This window comes from Mesocricetus auratus, unplaced genomic scaffold (assembly GCF_017639785.1).
Source record: "Mesocricetus auratus isolate SY011 unplaced genomic scaffold, BCM_Maur_2.0 Super-Scaffold_100004, whole genome shotgun sequence".
Lineage (NCBI taxonomy): Eukaryota > Metazoa > Chordata > Mammalia > Rodentia > Cricetidae > Mesocricetus > Mesocricetus auratus.
In genome coordinates, this window is record NW_024429189.1 from 48,179,451 (window position 1) to 48,202,716 (window position 23,266).

General features: G+C 38.6%; 1 protein-coding gene, 1 non-coding gene and 1 pseudogene across 5 annotated transcripts in view; 2 read left to right on the forward strand and 1 right to left on the reverse strand.

The window, feature by feature from the left end:
- Cerkl (ceramide kinase like) overlaps positions 1–23,266 on the reverse strand; it is a 123,621-nt gene that overhangs the window by 42,178 nt on the left and 58,177 nt on the right. For all 4 annotated transcript variants that reach the window (XR_005877235.1, XR_005877234.1, XR_005877233.1 and 1 more), the window contains exons 4-5: positions 17,904–17,967; positions 11,514–11,656 (exon numbers count right to left, since the gene is read on the reverse strand). Coding sequence is in view for 1 of the 4 variants with exons in the window: in XM_005065118.4 (XP_005065175.1) it covers positions 11,514–11,656; positions 17,904–17,967 (207 nt within the window). In the remaining 3 variants the exon portion in view is untranslated. The remainder of the gene's footprint in view (positions 1–11,513; positions 11,657–17,903; positions 17,968–23,266) is intronic.
- LOC121140577 lies at positions 3,208–3,315 on the forward strand. Its single transcript, XR_005877505.1, has one exon. It is a non-coding gene; the product is annotated as a U6 spliceosomal RNA (small nuclear RNA).
- LOC106021691 lies at positions 11,809–16,982 on the forward strand (annotated as a pseudogene).

A 23,266-nucleotide genomic window follows, 5' to 3' on the forward strand; every position in this document is an offset into this window, starting at 1 on the left:
GCCCTGAAGATACAGGTGTGTGAGAACTGACCCCAAAGACATGAAAGCAGGAGAAATGGCCCTTCCCCCTGCTCATCATTGCAAGGGGTAAACTAGCCAGAGCAAGGTGGGAGAGCTCACCCTAGTGAAGATAAGAGAACTGGCAAGCTGATCAACTCTGCAACTACCTAGGCCTAGAATCAGGGTTATATGCTGGCCCATCCCAACAACCACCCCATCTGTTATCTCCTGGGACATGGAGTTGGGATGTTGGTCCTGTGTGACTCACTGTGTCACACTGCAACTTCCATGATGAGATGTTCCCTCTCAGCCCCAAGCCCCCTTGCACTCTTAAACTTTTTGTTGGGGGAGGGCAGGGAAATTGGTAATATTGGGAGACATGATGCGGAGATATGATATGAAAAACACAAAGGATAAATAAAAAGAAAGTTAAAGCTAGAAAATTAGAAAATATCACAAAATATTAGGAAATTGTGTTGTATTGGATATATTAACCCAGTAGTACAGTGTTTGCTAGCATATGTATTTCCCTCTCTGGTACCACAAATTTGAGGATAGTTTATTGACTCATAGCTATTTTGATCATGATACTTTTATTCTTCCCTCAAAACACAACTATATAGAAGCTTACTCCATTCAACTTTAGTGAATAAGCATTTCACTTCTACACAATAATGGGCATGAATAGTAGCAGAATTTCTGTATTGTGTAAACATAAACACATAGATATATAATAAGAAAGATTCAGGCAATAATGAAAAAATACATTACCAATTTAAACTCTGACAGGCATGTTCAAAATACATTCTATAAATCTTAGAGGTAAACTCTCACTTCAAATGGGTTTCCTTTCTATATCTGGGAGAAAAACTGTCCCATGTGAAGAAATTTTTTAACTTGATTATTGCTATCTAAAAATGTGTATACAAATATAATCTCCAATTTGTATAATCATAGGATAATTCAAAATACTCTACAATTCCTCACCTTCTCACTGAAGGGAAAAGCTCTCTAATTAAGGCCCTTTGATGTGTATATATGACCAAAATAATACATGCCTATGTCCTTTGGTGTTCAGTTGCAAAAGCTGAAACACCTCAGCAAATACTACTGTCAACTAAGATGTCATTGAAATAAGTAAAAATTAACAATAAGCACATTTTAATTACTAATGATAAATAAGCATAACTAAACAAAAACGCTAGCCACAATAAGGCAATACCACCAGAACTCACCACCAATTAGCTTTACTCACTGCTAAAGTCATTCTGACTGAATCTCCAGAAACATGATATATTCTGAGTCTAATTACTTAAAATATGGCAACCTGCTTGTTAGATGAGTGGTACTCATTAGGAAGGAACAGCACACAAATATCAATCTCACCAGTTCTATTCAAAGCCATCCTAGGTGTTATGGTCAGTGCAGTTAGTCAAGACTAGATAGAGGAATTGGAAAGAAGGAGTTAAATTGTCACTGGTGCAAATAACAGAATCATTTAGAAAACCCCAAAGACTTCAGTAAAATTGCAGGACACAAAATTAATATATACATGTGATGTTCTTATTTGCTTACAGCAAACTGTCATAAATAAATCCTGACAATAAAATCATTTACAAATACTCCCAAAAATACTTAGCAAATTTCCCTGAAGAAATAAAGGACTTGAAAGCTTAAAGCTGTAAACATAAATGGAAGAGGCTGAAGATGACAGAAATAAATGCGTAGATATCTTATGTTCACAAACTGGGAGAGTTAACCCTGCTAAAGTATCCACACTATCCTAATAAGACCCTATCAAAAGATCCAAAGCAGTCTCCATGAAAATTTACATAGATTCTCACAGAAACAAAAAATATTCCTTTTTTTAAAGAAAAGACAAGACTCCAAGTGTATACCACAATCTTGAAACAAGAGCAATCTGGTGGAGGCAGCATGTACCCTAACTTCAAAAACCACTAAAAACATTGAAACAGCATACAGTTGACTTTAAAAACCAGCATATAAATCAACAGAATAGAATACCAAGATCCCAAATAGAAAACTCCAGCACTTATGGTGAACTGATATTTCACAAATGTACAAAAACAAAACAACAAAATAAAGTTATAGTCACTAAAACTGGAGGCTGGATGTCCACATGCAGGAGAATTAAATTCGACTCTCACATAACTTATGCACAAACCTAATTGACAATGGATTAGATACTGTCAGACCTTCAGCGAGAAAAAATGGAGGGGGAGAACTCTATGATGCTGTTCTAATCTCAAAAGCACAGATGACAAACGCAAACATGTACACACAGTATTATGCCTCACTTAAAAGCTTCTGCACAGATCAAGAAACTTTCAGTGGAATTGGAGACAGCCAACAGAATTGGAAAACACATGGGGAAACCATTGGTGGATGTTTCATCATAGATTTGCTTATCCACAGATAATATTCCACAAAGACTCCTCTCTGCTGTGCAAACTATTTGATGTTGGGGAGGCTGTCTATGTTTTCAAAAATTTTCCCAAAGCCATGAGTTTTCTTGGGAAATCTTTTGATTCTCCTCTAGTGTCCTCATCTCACTATATGTTTACTAAGTAACAAAAACACTTCAGCTTCCTTATGAATATACAGACCTATCACTCTATATAAAGTCTGTCTTTAACCAAAATGCGACTACACAGTGGGATAGGGGAAGTCCTTCAGTGTATATGTTTGTCTTATTGGTATAAATAAAAAACTGTTGGCCAATAGGGAAGCAAGATATGTAGGACTAGGAGTCTAGGAGGATTCTGGGAAATGTACTGAAGAGAGTCATCCCCATGTGACTCCTGTGAGGAAAAGACAAGACAGGAAGGCATCCTCTGAAAGATAAGTCCTTATAAAAATATATACTAGTAATTATCGGTCAATAATTAAGTCAGAGCTAGCCAATAAGAAACCAAGAAAATGGCCAACAGCTTCATAATTAATATAGCCTCCTGTGTGTTCATTTGGGACTGATGCGACTCTGGAACCAGGCTGGCAGGAAAAGTACATGTTACAATAGTGCACTGACTATATGCAATGAACTCAAAGTTCTCTTTTTCCTTGACAGATCACTTGATTTAAAGGAAAATGAGTAAATATTATGACTAGTAATTTCACTAAAGACATACAAAGAGCCAGTGGGTTCATATCATCACTAGTCATAGAAATAAAAATTTAAACCCCATTAACTTCTACTTTGGTTACTTATATACTGAAGTTGGAACGATACAGAGTTGAAGAGCTTGACCCATGAACAATGATGTCATGCAAATTATTGATGTATTCCATATTCCTTTTTTTCTTTTTTCTTTCTTTATTCTTTGGTCTAGTTTTTCAATACAGGTTTTCTCTGTATAGCCCTGGCTGTCATCTAACTCAGTCTATGGGCCAGGCTGGCCTCAAACTCACAGAGATCCCCCTGCCTCTGCCTCCCGAGTGCTAGAAATAAAGCCATTCTACAACATCCAATACCAAAACAAGATAAAGACATAACAACAAAAAAGAAAATCACAGACCTATTTCTCTGATGGACATGGATAAAATTCCCCACAGATGCTAGCAAACATAATTAACCAATGTGTTATGAAGATCACATATTGTCAACAAATTGATTCTATTTTAATAACATAAGAATTGTCTAGCATAGCAAACCAACAATACAGTTGCATAAATGGACTCAAGGACAAAAATCACCTGATCATTAGACCCAAAACCTCAAAACTCCTACAGGAAAATACAAGTATAATAGTTTAAGAGACAGGCATATGCAAGGATTTTCCTGCCAAGGATTCTAACAGCACACAAAATAACCTAAGAATTAACAAGTGGATTGTGTAAGATTGAAGCTTCTGCACAGCAAAGGAAAAACTACAAGGGTGAAGAGATGGCTACAGAATCAGAGAAATTCTTTAGACAACTACACATCAGAAAGGGGTTAAAATCTAGATTATACAAAGAACTGTAAAAATTAAACACAAAACCAATGCCATTTAACCAACAATGAATGGAATGAATAGGTCTCAAAAGAAGAAATACATATAACCAATAGCTACTTGGAAAGGTTTCTATTATCCTCAGACATGTGGAGGGGAGATGTAAACTAACCGTTTTTGAATTCTATCTCATTCCATTCAGCACTGCCATCATCAAGAAAACAAATTATCCCCCCCAAAGAAGCTCATGAGAGAAAAGGTCACCCCGGCACCCAGATGCCCAGATAAGCACCTCACTCCATCCCCTACTGGTGGGCCACCAACACTCTCCCAGAACCAGCTCTGCCTGGCCTCAATAACCCCCTTCTCCTACTCACTGTATGTTCCCACACCTCTGGCAGAGGCTACTCCACCATCCAGATTTCCGAGGTCATACATTTGAGTGGGGTAACCCAGATCCAAAAAGACAAACATGGTATATACTCACTTATAAGTGCCTATAAGTTATAAAGTAAAGGATAATCATATTACAATTCACAGACCCAGGGAGGCATAAGTTACAAGGACAGACCAAGGAGGGGAAATAGAACAGATTTGATGGGTAGACTGGGAATTGGTGGGGATGAGAACAGGATGGATTAGGTGGTGATGGGGAGAGTACTGGGAGAGACAAGCAGAATTGGATGTCATTTTGGAGGTGAGATGGAAGCTCCCAGGAGTCCATGAAGGCAATCATAGCAAAGACTCCTAGTAATGGTGCATATGGAACCTGAACTAGCCATCCAGTGGACGGACTGGGACAGCCCAGTCACAAATCTTTCGATCTACAATTAGGCTTGCCTGCAAGATGTGCTAGTATAAAGGTGGTGAGAAACATGTGGAAGTGGCCAATTAATGACTGGTCCAAACGAAGACCTATGCAAAGACCAGAGGAAGACCATGCAAAATGCTGCCTGGATGTCCAGGAACCAGATTCTGAATAGGTCAGAGACCAAGGATAGAACAAAACATGATCAGAAAAAAAAGTCAATGAAATGATTCCTAATGATACTCATCTATACTCATTGACTGGAGCCTAACATGATTGTCAGAGAGGCTTCATCCAACAACTGATGGGAGAACATGCAGAGACCCATAGCCAAACATTATGTGGAGCTTGAGGAATCCTGCAGAAGAGGGAGAGGAAGGATTGTGGGAGCTAGAGGAATCAAGACACCACAAGAAAACAGCTCAAATAATAAACCAACCAATTTTCATAGGGGCTCACAGAGACTGAAGCAGCAATAAGAGAGAGTGAATAGGTCTGACCTAGGCCTTCTGCATATGTTTTCTGATTGTGTAGCTTGGGATCCTTGAGAGACCCCCCTAACAGAGAGAGTATGGTCTATCTCTAACTCTTCTGCCTGATTTGGGGACCCTTTTCCTCCTTTTGGGTTTCATCATCCAGCCTTAGTATGAAGGGATGTACCTAGTTTTATGATAGTTTGGCATGATATGTTTGGTGGATATCCCTGATAGACTGTCCTTTACTGAAGGGAAAGGAGGAGGAGTGGATCTGGGGCCAAGGGGATGTGTGTTGAGGGACTAGCAGGAGAGAAGGGAGGGTGAACTGTGGTCAGGATGCAATATGAGAGAAAAATGAGAGAGGGATAGGGGGAGGGAGAGACAGAGGGAGGAAGGGAGGGAGGAAGGAAAGAAGGAAGGAGGGAAGGAAGGAAGGAAGAAGGAAGGAAGGAAGGAAAGAAAACAATGTCAACAAAAGCTACCTAAGATGTAGAGAAAGATAAAGCCTTATTTACTATTGGTAGGAATGTGAATTGGTGTGGCCATTTTGGTAATCAATATGGAAACTTTCCAGCAAATTTAAAGTAGCACTACCATATGACCCAGTTATACAAGCTTGTGTATATTCTGGAAGGACTCAAAGTGAACTACCACTGAGATAGTTGCATATTCATGTTTACTGTAGTACTATTCACAAAAAACAAAATGATCATTCAGCCTACATAGCCATAACAGATGAATGAGTAAAGAGATGTGGAATACATGTACAATAGAGATTATTTACTCACAAGAATGAAAATATTTAACTTGTTCTCTTACATACACATACACACACACACACATTCACATGCATACATGCATTCATGGCATGGGAGTAGAAATTAGAGGGCAGTGTCATGACTAACAGGATGAGAAGACATGAAAGGAAAATGAAGGCAATGTGTCAAGGAAATTTTTACAAGTTCATGCTTATGCACCATTCTTCATAATAGCCAAGATTTAGGATCAGCTTTTATACCTGAATGGACCAGACCCTCACCCAGCCCCCTGATTTGGCAGTCATAACAGACTGCAGAAAAGACCCAGCAAGTGGTAGGCATCTGACACAGCAACATGTGCTGAGCCACCGATCTTGCCCAACCTCGTCCTAGTCACTAGGAAGCCAGATATCCTCCATGTAGCAAGGAACCAATCAGAAATTATCTGGCAGGCTCTGGATGTGCTTTGGGGAAATAGTAGAATGCAGCACAGCAACCACCCTGGGAGGGCCTCCAGGCATAGCAACATTCCTTCAGCTGCAGCTGACCAATCAACACACGAAAAGCCACCAAAGCCTGGAGGTGCACCAACCCTGAGACTGTTGCTTCACAGCTAGCAGACCCCCAGACACTCCTCTGATTCTACCCCAATATATTGTCTGTTCCTCCGGGTCCTTCTTGCTCTACCCGCTGTGTTGGGTGGACAGGGAAACCGAGTTAACTCATTAATTGATTAAAGACTCTTTGCTTTTGCATCTGATCGGGTCTCTTGGTGATCTGGAGTTTCAGAGTTTGAGCACAACATGACCAATATATGAATGTGTAGAACATAGTTATAATAGAATGCAACCTTATAAAAGAAGATCATCTGGTGTTTTTGACAATGTGAACAAATTTGTAGGATATTATGTCAAGTAAAATAAGACACTGTAAAATTGCATTTATAAGTAGTGTCTGGAAAAAAAGCAAAAAAACAAAAAACAGAAAACAAAACTGACCTCACATGAGCAGGAAGTAGGTAACAGTGGTGGAGAGATGGGAAGTGTAGGGCCATATTTGTCAATGAGGCAAAGTCCATGTTAGAGAGAATAGTGAGAATTCTATTGTAAAATATAGTAACTACAATTAATTTGTAACATACTTGAAAATTGCTAAGAGTAGAATTCATTTTTTCACACACACATAAGAAAATTATACATATGTGGGAGAGTAGATATGGTCTGTATATTCCAAAACATGTTGTACATGTAACCATGGGCAGCTTTTAGTCAATTTAAAAATAAGTGAGGAAAAGTCATTTAAACCAACTATGATAGAAATAAATTCACTTTTAAAATGTTTCTCAGGCACAAACTTAGATATAATGAATCAGTCTTCAGTTCTTAAGATGCCCAGGTGAATTTTATAGAGGTGTAGTCTATGAATAAGCAGTAGCAACATCACCTGGTTCCTAGGATTCACTTCCAACTTGTGATATGAATTGAATATGTATTTGTGAACACACACAGCAGACCCAAATGAGTGTTTTAACAAATGCTCAGGGTGAGTTCTGCAAACACATAGAAACCTTCACTCTGGGGATAGTTGACTAGAACTCTCCATGAACTTTTGGAGCTTACTGTCTGGATGTTGGTCACATGACTCATGATCAATCTGGAATTATCCAAAGGAAAGCAAATCATTTGTTTCCTGCTGCATCAGATTTACACTACAGGCTTTGGAGAGGACACATACTTGTTTGGGGGGGGAGGTGTCTTTAGTATTATCAGCTGCAGTATTCCATGACATCATTTCCTCCTGGTGTTGAAGTAGACTGCAGAAGCATTCTTCCAGAAAGGCTTTAAGAGACATAATGTAATTCTGCTAAACATAATAGTGAAGGACACACATTATGACTCAAGAAAGTGAAGACAGTCCCCCATGAACTTAAAGTGTGATGAATACTCAGGCAATATCCTGATGAAATGCTAGAAATCAGCTTGTTTCATGACCTGTCAAATTTTTCCACTGTCCTCCAACACAATTTAGTTGTCATTGGAAGCATGATAATATGTCAGAAACTATTCATCATCTGCTCATTAATGCATTACCTTAATCTTTGAATGTGAGCATCTTTATCACTCTGAAGAAAACACAGAAGTTCATAAAAAAAAGTCCATTTGACATCATAAAATTACAGAGAGTACTTTTCCCCTCCAGGAAACTGTACACTATTTGAAAAGATGTCTACAATAAAGAACACTACACTGCTCACATAAATAGCAGAAGGTAAACATTTTAATTAGCAGGAACAGTTATTTTTCTGAACACTACCAGTAACTTTGCCCACCAGCCCCTCCCCCACACCTGATGAAATGTGCTAAAAACAAAGTTCTGGGGTGAGGTGTTGTGTGGGGGGACAGTCGTTCAGGAAAGAAAAAGTGAAACCCTGCCTGATAAATACTAGGCAGCACCCACAGAAGCAATAAAAAAATGAATAAATAAATGAAAAAATTGTCCTTGGAAGTGCAAGCACTTCTGCAAAAACAATTAACTTAATTAACCAGACAGCATGAATATTCATAAGGCTGTTAATGTCTCCTACATCCAAGCAGATAAATGTGATGTAATGACTTCCTAGTCAAGCATATCTAAAATTCTCATGAAAGCAGCACCTACACATCGGTTCTTTGCCTTAAATATCATAGAAATTAACAGTCCCTCGGCAATATTTTATTCTCCACAAATTAATTGGAAAACATGAATTTTATTTATGCAAACTCTATAAGAATATATGATCCAGAGCCATCAGTGTGAGGATTAAGTCTTGTTTTACAACAACTGGATTGCTTTTTTATTTTTATGTCCTCTCAGGCTTTTCTTGCTATGCCCCTATTCCCTTCTAATCAGACTCTTTCTGTATAGTTCTTTAGCACCAGTTCCCATGGCAACAAACAATTCCTAATGGCCAGTAGTTCAAATACAGGCTTTACCACATCTGATACATTTGCGTCTGAGGATAATTCAGCAGCTTAGTCTGTTGGCTCAGTGGAGTAATTTACTAAACACTCCCCCTCTGGGTGTCTCTCTCCAGGAGGCAAATGACTTCAAAGGCAGACTCTGTCTCCTCTTGGGCAGCTTGGAAACTTCCTGCCTAGCTCTTGTTCGCATTCTTCATCAAAAGCCCTGACTAGGCATCGCATCCCCATATTAAACAACCCACACATGACTTTCTCTTCCTGTTAGACAGAATTAGCAAGCTGCAACTCCTTTCCAACTACCAGAGTTTGGCAGCCTGCTGTATCTTCAAAACAAAAAAGATGACAATGCCATTCCTGGAGTTAGTCACTGAATAACAGGATATTTTCAAATTATAAATATGCTTTAAGATTAAGGGGAAAATCCTCAACGCCTCAACATTATGCATTTGTAAAAATCGGTTACATATTATAGGCATAAGCATAATGACCAATTTTTATAAAAGTCCCCGTTCGTGTCAAATGCACACTTCTTAGAAAATGCCCTTTCCATTTCTGAGCTATGGTGGTTAGTGAATGACCTCAGAGATTCAAGTGCTAATGAGAAGAATAGCAGCCTGGGCACATATACTGCCAGGAAGCTTCCACCAGCTACAGGCAGAACTACTAAAATGACACTGAAGGGTCAAAAATAAAATGGCACAAAACAATGATCCAAATTGCATCTTCCTCCCCCATCTCTTTCAGTCAAGGCTGTTTTATTATCTTTGTTGAGACCATTATTGGTTTTTGTAAGTGCCTTAAATTGTCAGGATGTAGTCTAATCTCTCTGCCTATTTAAATTATTGGCTTTGTAAAATACTTCATACTTTACAAAGGTATTAGGATCTGTTCTTTTTTTAATGGTATTTCTACAGGTATCTACTGAATAATGTGTATATTTGCAAAATCAAAAATATACTTTACAATAATAAAACCCTAACACTAATCCCTTATGGAACCACTCATATGTTAAACACATAAGTAGAACTACCACTGTAATAGCAATTCTAAATGTGTGGTATGGATATAATGGTTATTAAATAGAACATTAAATTTTTTAAACACACACATTTTTGTTTTCACAAGAAAAAATATTTTTTCCTGTTTTGTCTTAACAAATTGCATATAGTGGTTTATTAACTGGTTAGTTTTATGTCAATTTGACTTGAGTCAGAGTCATTTGGCAGAGAGAATATCAATTGAGAAAGTTCCCAACCAGATTGGGCTGTAGGAATTTTCTCCATTGATGACTGATGTGAGAGAGTCCAGGCCACTATGTGTAGTGTCACCACTAGACAGGTGGTCTGGATACTATAACAAAGAAGGCTGAACAAGCCATGAAGAGCAAGCTGAAATTCAGCATTCTTCCATGGCCTCTGTTTCATTTCTTACCTCCAGGTTCCTGCCTCAAGATCCTGCCCTGACTTCCCTTCATACTAGACTCAAGCTGTAAGCAGAGATAGATTGTTTCCCCTCTGGGTTGTTTTTGATCATTTTAGCACAGCAATAGAAACTCTAACTTTTTAAAATGAAAAAGTAACCAATTCCAATTCCCTCTATTATTGCAGGAATTAAATAAACAATAACATAATCTTTTCTGAACCATACATAGGCTTGCCGTTTCCCTTTCTTTGACCTCTGCTTTCCCCACAAGTAATTCTGTGCCCTACATCAAAATGAATCCTTTTGGACTAGGCTTAATTGAATGGTGTCTCTGATCTGACACATCCCATAACTCTCTACTGCTTGTTAGGTCAAATTCAGACCCATTTCTGTAGCATGTATGAAGAGTGTCCATCAACTGGCCTACTATTATACTATCATCTTCCATCAAGGCTCCCTCCCTATTCCTCAGGCATTCTGAGGATTTGCCTTTGATTTTATTAGGGTAGAGCTTATATTTTAGGTGTTCTGTATATTCATATAACTTAAACATTATTGCATACTCCCTGTGCTTAGGCACTAGGGATATGCTTGGAGAAAGATGAGGAGCCTGAGGACCTTAAAGGAGATGAGGCTGCAAAAGATTTAAATGTCTTGCCCCAAGTTTTACATTTGCTTGTGGAAACACTGGACAAAGAGTGAGGTTATTTCAGAACCAAAGTCTGTGTATTAGAATCTTATTAGGAGACAGGAATGAAATGACAAAACAGACTATTGTACAGGTTTGTTTTCGTCAACATGACACAAGCTAGTAGGCGTCTGTCCGATATGAGGATACGAGGTATTTTCTTCATTAATGAATGATATTGGGGTGTGCAGCCCACTGTGGTTGGTGCTAACCCTGGAAAGATGGTTGTAAATGCAGCTGAGAAAGTGGTGGTGAACAAGCTGGTAAGCAGCACCCTTCCATGCCTCTGCTTCAGTTCTTGGCCTGGCTTCCCTGAGTGATGGATTGTAAACTAAGGTGATAAAAGCCCTTCTCTCCCCAGCTTGGTTTTGGCAATGGTGTTTTGTCATACTGATAGAAAGTAAACTAGGACAAAGAGCAGTTTAAGGAATCTGCAGCTACTCCTTGCCTGCTGGTATTAGGCCAAGGGGAAGCTGTGACGCAACGGGGGTCAGGAGGCAGTCCATCTCCACCCCAGCACTCTTCTGAGCTCGGAGGAGCAGAGCATGGGCCACTTCACTGGCAGATCCATCTCCACCAACACAGACGACACTGAAAACACACAAGCAAGCAGAAGGAAGCAGAATTAGTTCACATTCACAGAGTCGAGAGTTTAAAACATTTTCTAACCTTACTCACATAGTGTATGTGACTGTGTAGTCAATGTAATCACTCAAAAAACTTTAATCCTTTAGTAAAGGACAATGGCTCAGAAGACACAGTACTACACAGGTGCAAATACATTATAAAACCAGACCCTCCACACTTCTCCAGAGAAAAAATCATTTGAATTGGAAGGTATTAAGCAGTGAACATTCAAACTCACATCTAACCAGAATTTGATTGTTAACATCCAAAAGCGTGTCACTCCAAATTTTTGAACTTTATCTGTTTGGTTTCACAACTTTCCATGAGATTTCCCAGTGCTTTACAAAATTTTGTTAAAATCCTTATCCATGACTATGCACATGTTGTTTGTGTTCTAAAAGGACCTTATAAACTCTTCATCCCCACACAAAAATACAATTCAGATGGAAAGCTTGACTCTTACATTCATAAGATGGTAACACATGACTACAAATAACAGCATCACAGGTATCTTAACTCATTGCTAGAGCTAGAGATAGCCTTTCCATGAGTATTCTGTGAGATAAGTAAACAAATACATACATTAATAACCTTTGAGTTTTTGTCATAATACATAAAATAGGAAAATCTTTTGAAACTAAATGATAAGTATAACAACAGAGAAACAGTAAGTAAGTACCATCAGTGAATAACAGTTAATGAACATGACTGTATACATACCAGGCAATGTTCTCAGCACTCTGTGAATTACTTAAGTGATAGCTGCAGACAATAGATATTGATAGCCTCAATTTACAGATTAAGTAGCTTCCCATGGTCATCTATCAGCAAGTATCTACACTACCATTCCTTATGAAATCCAAAGACTGTAGCCTTATGGGAATATTACTACTTTGAAAATCAATTTGAACCAGGAGAACCATTGAGGTATATGACATAATCCAATGAATGTGAAATTGAATGAATTAGAAAGGAATATACTGTTTTGTGTCATGAACTACTAGACTGTTAATCTTTACTGTCATCTTGACCGGATTTAGGTTTGCCATGGATGCATACTTCTAGTTAAATCTGAGTGTGTTTCTAGAAAGGATTAACTGCCTAGAGAAAACTTTGACTATGGGCAGCACTATCCCATAAACTAGTCCCAGACTGAATACAATTGGAGGAAGCGAGCTGAGCACCAGTATTCATCCCTCTCTGCTTGTAACTATGGAAGCAATGAGACCCACAGCTCACACACCTGCCGCCATGCCTTCCCACCAGGAAGATGGTACAACCTTCAGATTGTGAGCCAAATCAAACACTTCCCTCCTTAAGCTGATTTTTTTAAAGTCTAGATATTTTGTCACAGTAAAGAGGAAAAATAGCTAATCAAATTGATAAGATTACATCAAGGCATATGACATAAACCCAATGAATGTGTTTAATATAAAAACATCATGGAATAAGATACTATAAGGAAAAAAATCATCCTTTCAAATAAGTTACTATATGCTGAAGAGTTACTTGAATGACCCTTTTGCATCTGGTAAGTCTTACTGTTCTCAGAGTGAGTCAACTTTGCCACTAGCATTAGAAGAATGATCCTTTCTAGAAAAGTAGAATCAGGGTGCACATTAATTTCCTTTTAAAAAAGAATGATAACAAACGTTTTTGAGGGGACAGCTTGCATATCTTCTATCACAACCAATATTATCTTTGAAATGTTGAATGTCAGATTGTTTTTTGACTCAGAGTTTGGCTTTTAAAAACTTTATAAATATTACAAATACCACAGTCAGTCCGAGGAACTGTCAATATTAGCCAGCCAACATCTACTGTATAGTTTATATGTCTAATAGTATTATGAAAAAAGAATAATGCTATGCAATACAGAAAATTAAAAAGCACACAAAAATTAAAAGCCAAGATTAGTATACTAACAATAACATAAACACTACAGGTTGGTTTAACAGTGTTCGTTTAACAGTGAATGCACCTGACACAGCTTCCAGTCTGCACAGCTGACACAATTCTCATTTTTGCCCTTACTTAACTTTTTTCAGACCACATAAATGAGGTAATATGGAGCCTAACCTTCAACGAGTTTTAGCCATGGATCCCACAGTGTTTGCTAGAACACTCTGGAGTGGGACACCAGCTGTCATGGAGTGTTGATCTGCTGTTTCTCTTGGCTTTCGAAATATGTCACAATGTGTCTTCACAGAAGCATATGGAACTCATTTTTAAAAACTCTAAGATCTTAGGAAATGGTATTTCTTAAACATCATCTACCAAACTGTTTCACTTTGCTGACTAAGCTGCATGGAAGCTTTTTTGGATTGCAGCTTCTCAGCCTCCTGTCTAGAAGCCATGAATAACTTACTAACCACTTTCATTCAATACCTCCACTGCTGTTAAGCAGAGATCCTCCCACTCATCAAAATGAAATGGCATGTTGGGTCACATTCCATATTTAAATCTTTTGTATAAACTTTTTTCAAAAATATTCCCATGGTCATTCTTTTTGTTTTTTTTTTGTATTATTCTTCTCTCATATAGTATATCCTTACCTCAATTTTTCATTCCTCCTCTCCTCCCAGTCCTTCCTCTGTTTCCTCTCTCCCCAAGATCCACTTCTTTTCATTTCCCTTCAGAAAAGTTAAGGCCTCCCAGGGATATCAACCAAATGGGGCATAACAAATTACAATAAAGAATAGGCACACTCCCTCATATTAAGGCTGGGCGAGGAAATCCAGTAGGAGGAATAGGGTCCCCAAAGCCTGCAAGAATCAGAGACACCCCCAGCTTACAATGTTAGTAATCCCACAAGAACATCAAGATACACAGCCACAACATAATTGCAGAGGGCCTCGTTCAGTGCCATCCAAGCACTCTGATTGTTGCTTCAGTCTCTGCAAGGCCCACGAGCCCTTTTTAGTTAATCCTATGGGCTGTTTTCTTATGGTACCTTGATCCCTCTGGCTCCTGCAATCCTTCTTCTCCTGCAGTGTTCCCAGAACTCTATGTAATGTATATATGTGGGTCTCAAGATGTACTGGGAGTAAAAGTGGCATTGAACTTGTGGTAGTGGCCAAACTGTAACTGGACCAACACACGAACACACGAGACCCATGCCATGAGAGGGAGCTCCTGCCTGACACTGCATGGAGGGCTAGGATCCAGAGTCTGGATAGAACCAAACAAGACCAGAAAAAACAAAAAGAAGTCAATGAAAGAGTCCTAATGATACTTTGCTATCCTCGTAGTCTGGAGCCTAGCATAATCATCACCAGAGAGGTTTCATCCTGTGCTGATGTGATGGGAGCAGATGCAGATACCTATGGTCATTCTTCAAACAGGTTCAATGAAGGACATTTCCTGTCTGTAGAGACTTGTTCTCTTGAAGTGTTTACTGAAATCATGTTTCCACCTTTTTCACAACAGTCCATGTATTTCTAAGTAAGGGAAACTAGAATTACCTTTTAATTAAGGTGATTACTCCAACCACACTAGCTCCTATTAGGAAAGCTAAACCCATCCAAATAAATGAACTACTTAAAATATTTGGGACATAGATGACTTCTAATATAAATGTAAAATTATTATACACCCAAAGTAAATTAGTATGCCATAGTATTAAAACAAATTAAGGGACTTACTTAGTTCACATAACAGGACAATTAGTTTCAGAATTTGTAATAACTAAAGGCTCTATGTATCTTTTAACATTACAGTGCAAAGTAATTTCCACATGGGAAATAAATTAAAAATGTTTGGGTAAAGGGAAAAGTCTCTTTGCATTTGAACAATCCTTTTCCTACTCTGAAGACCTTCTAAATCCCCATAATGCTGTAGTTACCAAGAGAAGACACTGACAGATACTACACTCAGCAGAAAATCCCGAGCCACCAGTGAGTAAGTGCAGATTTCATATCTACATCTCTTATCCTAACTTTTATATAACCAAAGTCCAAAGCAAGGGTTTAAATGAGGCCATGATCTTCTTACACTTGTAGCTTGGGACTCTAGACCACAATAAGTCACTCATTGACATGAATTTCCCAGTCATATTTTTAAGTGTATACTTCCCAGAATAGTCCTTCAAATGTAGCCTATTTATCCTTCTGTCCCCTTCTAGGTAAGAAATTATAAAGTAATTATCCACCTTGTCCTCTGACAGTCGATGTTTGTAGAGTATAAGCATCTAGATTTACTCCCACTTTACAGATCCTTTGGTTTAACCATGTTTTACCTTCTAAGTCTTATGCCTCACTAGGCACTACTTTTTTCTTTACTACAATTCAGTGCTTCCTTTGATGGTAACACTACCCTTCATGTGTCTTAATATTTCTTTGGAAGCGTTAAAGCTTTCTTTTGATTTGGGGAAAATGAAGATGAGCTACCTTTCTTCTACCCAGTGGTTCACTGGTCGTTCCTTCCCATCTCTGTGTAGCAATCATCCACATACCATCTTTTAAAGTTCTCAGATAGCAAAGCTTGCATAAACATCTTCCCCAAAGTAATGTTTTCACCACATACATAAATCCCTTACATTTGCAAATCAATTCTGTATCTCATTTGCCTTGTTCCTAATGTTCAAATGCCAGTGAGCAATTTCAGCACACTCCAGCAATGCACTACAAACAAGTTTCCAAGGTCTAAGACATCTGCTTCTGTATGCTCAAGCTGCCTACGCCCACCTATGAGGACCTCAACCACCTGGTGTCTGGCACCATAAGTGGCATCACTTTGTTGTATTTCCCTGGCCAGTTCAATACCAACCTGGTGCAAGCAGGCAGTGAACATTGTGCCCTTCTAATTGTGTCTACACTCCTTCATGCCCGGTTTCACACCCATCACTGCTCTGGGCAGTCAGCAGTACAGGGACCCTGACAGTGCCCAAGCTCACACAGCATACGTTCAATGCCAAGAATATGACCATCTGAGAACCATGCTATGGCCACTATCTGACCATGGTCATTTTCTTCCATGACCCCATATTCATGAAGGAGGTGGACAAGCAGATGCTAACCATCCAGAAAAGAACAGCAGTTACTTTGTAGAATAGATTCCTAACAACATCAAAGTGACTGTATGTGATATCCTGCCCTGGGGCCTAAAGATGGCCTCTACCTTCATTGTCAACAACACCATGCATCCAAATGTGCTATTTAAGAGCATCTTGGAACAGTTCTTGGCCATGTTCGACCTCAAGGCCCTCATGCAGGCAAGGGAATGGTCTGGGGCTCAAGCATCAGAAATACCAGATGCCTTGATCAAAGACAGGAAAGAAGCTGTTGATTGATGAAGAAGAGATCAACGAATGGACACATTGGTGCACACCTGCTCTTTACTTGTTCCTTGTGTGGCAATGATGCCCTACCTAAGCCTGTCACAGGTCCCTCTAAAACCAAACACACCTGTGCTGTTTCCCAGGTTACCTGGTGCAGTGTTTTTCTTTGGCAGAGAATTGGTAGTCCCATAAGACCAGGGATACTCTGTACTACAACACTTGAAAGCAAAGTAGAGGATTATACAGGGCTCAAGAAGGCAACCACCTTCCAGTTCAGTACCCATCCATGAGTTTTAGCAGGGAAGTTAGAATAAGGACTTGCTTTTCATCCCTGGTGATAAAAACTGAAACCATACAGTGTTGCAGTAATATGCAATTTAAAACTTTGTGACAATCCATTCATAATAAAATGCTAAAACTATAAAACAAAACCATATGTACTTAGTCAATAAGTTATAAGATAATTAAAACCAACATCTTTTATTCATTCAGAAAATAGATTTGTTGTAACAAAATGTCTACTGCAATCAATCACAGCAAAATTCACTATCGGGTAGCTATTAAGCTACCAGTAAATCTGCAAAGGACAACAGCATTGTTACGTTGCATGATAAGCATAATATCTTTCATCAATGTCTTCATTTACATTGACCTGGATTTTAAGTACAAATATATGCCTGTTAAGTACAGGGTAGTGCACTGTGTTTCCTGGATACTTATAATTTAATTTCTCTATGTGATTCCCTATGACAGATCTATAGAGCTGGATTACCACAATATATTAGCTTTAACTGTTATCACATGCATATGAACAAACAGAGCCTGATTCATTATAATGCTTTAAAATTATCAGTACCAAATATGTGTCTAAAAGCTAAGAAAGTTTTTGATAGCATCATTTTTATATATGTGAAGATTAATAATGTAACCTACCCATCAAATCCCTGGAGTTCACATTCATCAAGCAGGGATAGGGCGTGCCCTTCATACTCTGTTACTATTAAAGAAAAACAAAAAAATGAATATTTTAAATAGAAATCTATGCTTTCTAAGTTTGGTTCAGCAAGATATTATGTTCAATACATATGATCAGGTCATAAAGGAGCATTTATTCTTGAGTATTTGAATCACAGGAAAGAGGATTAAGCATTCATTGTCTGGTATTTTATAGCTTTAAGTAAAAGAAGACTATGCAGTTGTTGCAACTATATAAGTCATTTAGGGATATCCAACACAGTGTGTAAGGAGTTTATCTTGGTGCTTGTCTTTTTAGTTTTCCCTAAATAAGACACTTTTCTTTTTGATCAGAAGCTTGGGAACAGGAGTATTTTGAAAATACAGCATATTTGCTGGCATTGAACAGTCAATGTTAAATCATTTTGGCAACCTAACATGAATAAATTAGTTGAAAGGTTAGTGTAAGATTTACATACCAGAAGAACATGTATCTGGAGATGCTAGACTCAAAAAAAAGAGGATCTGGAAGTGAAAATACAAAGTAATGCCAACTGGGTGATAAGAAACCCAAACCCAGTGGGAGGCTGACATACAGGACCAGAGCCCAGGTCCTCAGAGGAAACAAGTCTGTCACAGCACATCTCTGTTGCCACAGCCACTAATATCCCATGAAGCACTGAAAATACCAGTGGAAACAGGATGAGTGGGCACACTGCAGATGGCACCAAGTATCACAAGCACATTTAGCATTTTCTGGGGCATCCCTGCCAGAAGAGGCAGCCCAGCTGTATCCACCCATCAAAGATTTCTGCTGACTGACATGACACTGCAGATGGATTTTTTTGTGTAAGAATGTGCATCATTATATGCAAGATTACATTAATCTTTCATGCCTGTCTGTCCTTGGTGCCAGCATGGTTCAAGCTTTTGCTATGATGTTTTTAGATATTGTTAAAAATTATTAGAATTGGTGTCTGAGAGAATCATTCTGTTTCTAGTGCTGTTATATTGTAATTCTCTCCAACCTTATTCACCAGAACAAAACCCCTGTTAAACTTCAATCAGAGGAAAAATATAATGAAATTCAAAATATAAATATTAATAAAGTTGCAAGGGAACATTATCGTAAAAGATGTGTGCTGATAATTCATTTATAGCCATATACATATAACCATGTACAACCTTAAAATGCAATATAGTAAGTGTTCCTACACAAACATGGTCAAGATCACTAAGGCTGTTATGAAGAAAAACATAGGCTATAAATAAGTTTTCACATCTGGGTTTTACAGCACAGCTTACTTTTGAAAAAAAATTCAAATACATTATGAAACTCACTTTAAGGTTGTGTTTTGGCTAAATGATTTTTATTTAAGTGAGAGTTAAAATACTTTAATTTTCTCTTTAACATCTCAAATGGCATTTGATTATACATTAATGTAATACATCTAAGTACAGGAATCTTAAGGGATATTAAATATGCTACAAAATTAATCACTTTTTTGTCTGAAACAAAAAAATAGGAAACAAGTGAAAGAAAACTGACTAGGAAATGCACAGGTGTAAAATGTTGTAACAGGATGAATAAAATAACTTTGGAGAGACACAACATATTCTAGTGACAACCTGTGCTGTAAAATAGCAAAAAGTGATCATAAAGAAAAAGAAAGCAAGGAAAAGGATTAACTGTAATTTAGATAACTATGCAAAATAGAAAGAATCTAAATAAGTAACCAGGCAGATTCTTGTGGGCTCTAGAATCAGACAGAGTCATGATTAACCCACCAAATATGATCATGAAAAGGGATTCTCAATCAATTTTCTTTACTGTGATACTGCCTTTTCATCTACTTTCCTTTTCCTATGAAGTCAGCATTCCATGTCTTTTCTGTATTAGAGATTTACAATGTATATTTCACCATTCTTTGCCCCAGCACTCCTCCACTTCAGCATAAATGTTACTACTCCAGGATACTATGTCTAGGGCAAATAATTTCCTGAGGTTAATACTAAATGTCCACAATGAATTTGAAAGAAAATGCAGATGCAGTATGATTTAGACACAAAGAAACATGTCTTGGTCTGGTACTCACACTTCATTATGGGTTAGGATACTGAAATACTGTTTTCCTCCTCTCCTACAGCATCCCAGTAAGCTCAAAGTGGAACCAGACCAGGATGCTCAGCTTCTAGCACCTTTCATAACTTGTGGCCCTACCCCATACACAAACTTTGTGGATGAGTTTCCCCAGATGGCCTAGGTTTCCGCTGCGTGAAATAAGGAAAGAGAAAGCTACAAAGCAGAGCCACATAGAGCAGATGAGAACGAACACAAAATCACAAGAGCCGAAAGTCAAGACCACATAAAAAGAAAGAAGATGATTCCACAAGAGCTCCACTTTCTGAGCAATACCCCTACATACAAGGAGGCAGAATTATCTGGTGCCTAGATAACCCCAGGGACACTGACCTGGTGATGACCATAGCTAAATTCAGAGATGCCTCTTTAAACCACAGTGCTAATGACCATGAAAAGGTCCAGCACCTTTGTTAAAGCAGGGGGTGAGTGATGATCAAAGTGCATGTTGTAAATATACAGAAGGAAGGGCACAGAGTGTGATGGCTCCACACACCAGATAGAATGCATTAATTTTGTGTTGTTACAATGAACAACATTAAATACAGGGAAAAAACAATTGTAGGGAAGTAACTGCCAGCTCTGATGTCCTCTGTGCTGTGCAGTGTATAACTAGCACAAAACCATTTAGCCAGAGGACAAGTGCGTTTGTGATACAAGCAGTACTCCTAATCTGCAAACTATGTGGCCTTGGGCAGGATCAGCACACACATGAGATGGCATAAAGGAAGTACCTTTGCTTATGTTCACAAAGGCAGTGAGACTGTGCTCAAGGACATCTGTGTTCTTCAGGAACACAACACTCTGCCTCTAGCATAGAATCCCAAGATAAGGCTCCTTGATATCACAGGGAGAGCCAAACACCTCCCCTGTACTACAGCATGCTATCTATGCTCTCGTCAATTCCTCTCCATGTGCAGTCACAAGACTCAACCTGGGAAACTGGAACTGTCTGGTACTGAAATTATTTTCTCAGATTTCTCCATTTCTCTGACTTTGCACTTTATTGCTTTGTGAGTTCATTCTGTGACCCAACGACCTCTCAAAACTCTAGCATCTTTTTGTTCTTATTATTTAGTTTTCAAGACATTGTTTCTCTGTGTAGCCCTGGCTGTCCTGGAACTTACTCTGGAGACCAGGGTGGCCTTGAACTCAGAGAGACCCACCTTCGTCCTCCCTAGTGCTGGGATTAAAGGCACCTTTAAAGGTATAAACTCTAAAATCTTCTTGATTTTGAGAGCCAGAAAGGGAACATATGTCATATGTCAGCCTGGACTTATCATTCATTCTCTTCTTGGACCAGTGGACCAATATATTACTAGAGTAAATGCCTATTTCCTCTCAGCATTTCGAGAAGCCTTGCTGATGCTCTTATCAGAGAAAATCCTACATTGGCAGAAGTAGCAGCATGGACTACTGTTTTAACTCAAATGTTTCAAAAAGCACTGATCTATATTCAGAAGTGGCTAGGAAGTCAGCACAAATTGAAGTGAAAGAAGTATAAATGTATTGATGTGCAAGATTTATGTTTAAAATACGTGTGTGGAAAAGTATTATATATAGGTGCAATATTCAAAACGTGCCAAATACTAAACAGCATGACACCCCCTAATAAACTACCGTATAGAATTTAGGCAATTCCTACTCCACTTGGACTCATCAGTGCAAAGGGGCCATGTTGAAACAATGATTTTGAAATATTCTTATATTTTTTTCCATTAAATGGCGAATTGAGTCTTGTCACATAATTTTATGAAAATGACACTCCTACACTGAGGGCCATCTTTGTATGACACTTTAAGCAAGGAAGACAGAAAAGCTGAAACACTTCCAGCAGCCACATGTGTGTTCGGTCTTTGACACAAAAAGGGAACATTTCGGTGTGAAATTTTGCTGATAAACAGAAGAAAAGCCTCTGCTTCCTTTATCTCTTCCTCCTCTCCCTCTTTTTTCTCCTCTTCCTCTTCCTCCTCTAATTCAGCTGGTGGGTTCAATTCTGCCAAGCAATATCACAAAATTGTGACTTTTAAAAAGCCACCAACTCTAGATTAAGATGTGATAAACAAATTGCTGAGTGTAAGCATAAGATTCAGCCATGTCTGGACTCAGGCTTGTATGGGGTTCATTGCTAGGGTGGGGTTGGGGCTTCCCAAAGCCACTTTGTCCTTCTTCCTTAAGAGAATTCACATTCATTTCAGACATCTTGCTTCAGTCTTCAAGAAGAGGGAATCTACCCCAGATCCAGGAAAGGAAATAGCTGTCCTTTATTGGGCACAGATAATCAGACTGAAAGAAGATTTGGTACATATTAGGGTCTCCCTTTCTTGCATAAACATGCCTTTCTCCATCCCACTAGGTAAGAATAAGAAAGGCTACAATTTGCTGCGCATTGGTGGCACACGCCTTTAATCCCAGCACTCAGGAGGCAGAGGCAGGCAGATCTCTGTGATTTCCAGACCAACCTGGTCTATAAGAGCTAGTTCCAGGAGAGCCTCCGAAGTCACAGAGAAACCCTGTCTCGAAAACCAAAACAAAACAAAACAAAAAAGCTACCATTTAATGGCCAAATGTTTTATGAAGATGGGATAAACTGGATTCAAGATAAAATAAAAATTATGAAGGTATAACCAAAATTATAGTCTGCCAAGATACTATATTATGGATCCTTATACTATACTACTCCCTCCTATCTCTGCCTCCTTACTTAAATATGCCTGCTACCCTCCTTTCTCCTTCCTGTGTCTACCCCTTTGCCTCTTAGGAACTATCTGGATCGTGTGGTTTTTCTTGAGCCCTCTCATCAAAATCATTGTCACCTCCGGACACCGTGGGTTTTTATACATATGCCAAAACCACAATATTTAGTTTTAAATATCCACTTGAATTCTCAATATCCATGCATCCTGCATAGAGCAAGATTGTCAGGCTGACCTGGAAAGCTTGGGCACAAGTGGTGTACTTGCCTCAGCCTCCCAAATACAAGGTACAGTGCCTGAGTTCCAGAGAGAGATTCAGAAACTGACTGACACATAGTAACACCCAGGCAAACTCCTGAGCAGTGTTCACATACGGAAAATTAACAGCCATTCATGAGCTTGATATTCATCTAACTTTTAATTGGCTCATCCCAGGATGGACTTCAAACCCTTCCTATCTTTGGAACTATCCCACAGACAATAGGGATGATTCTAGATTGTACATT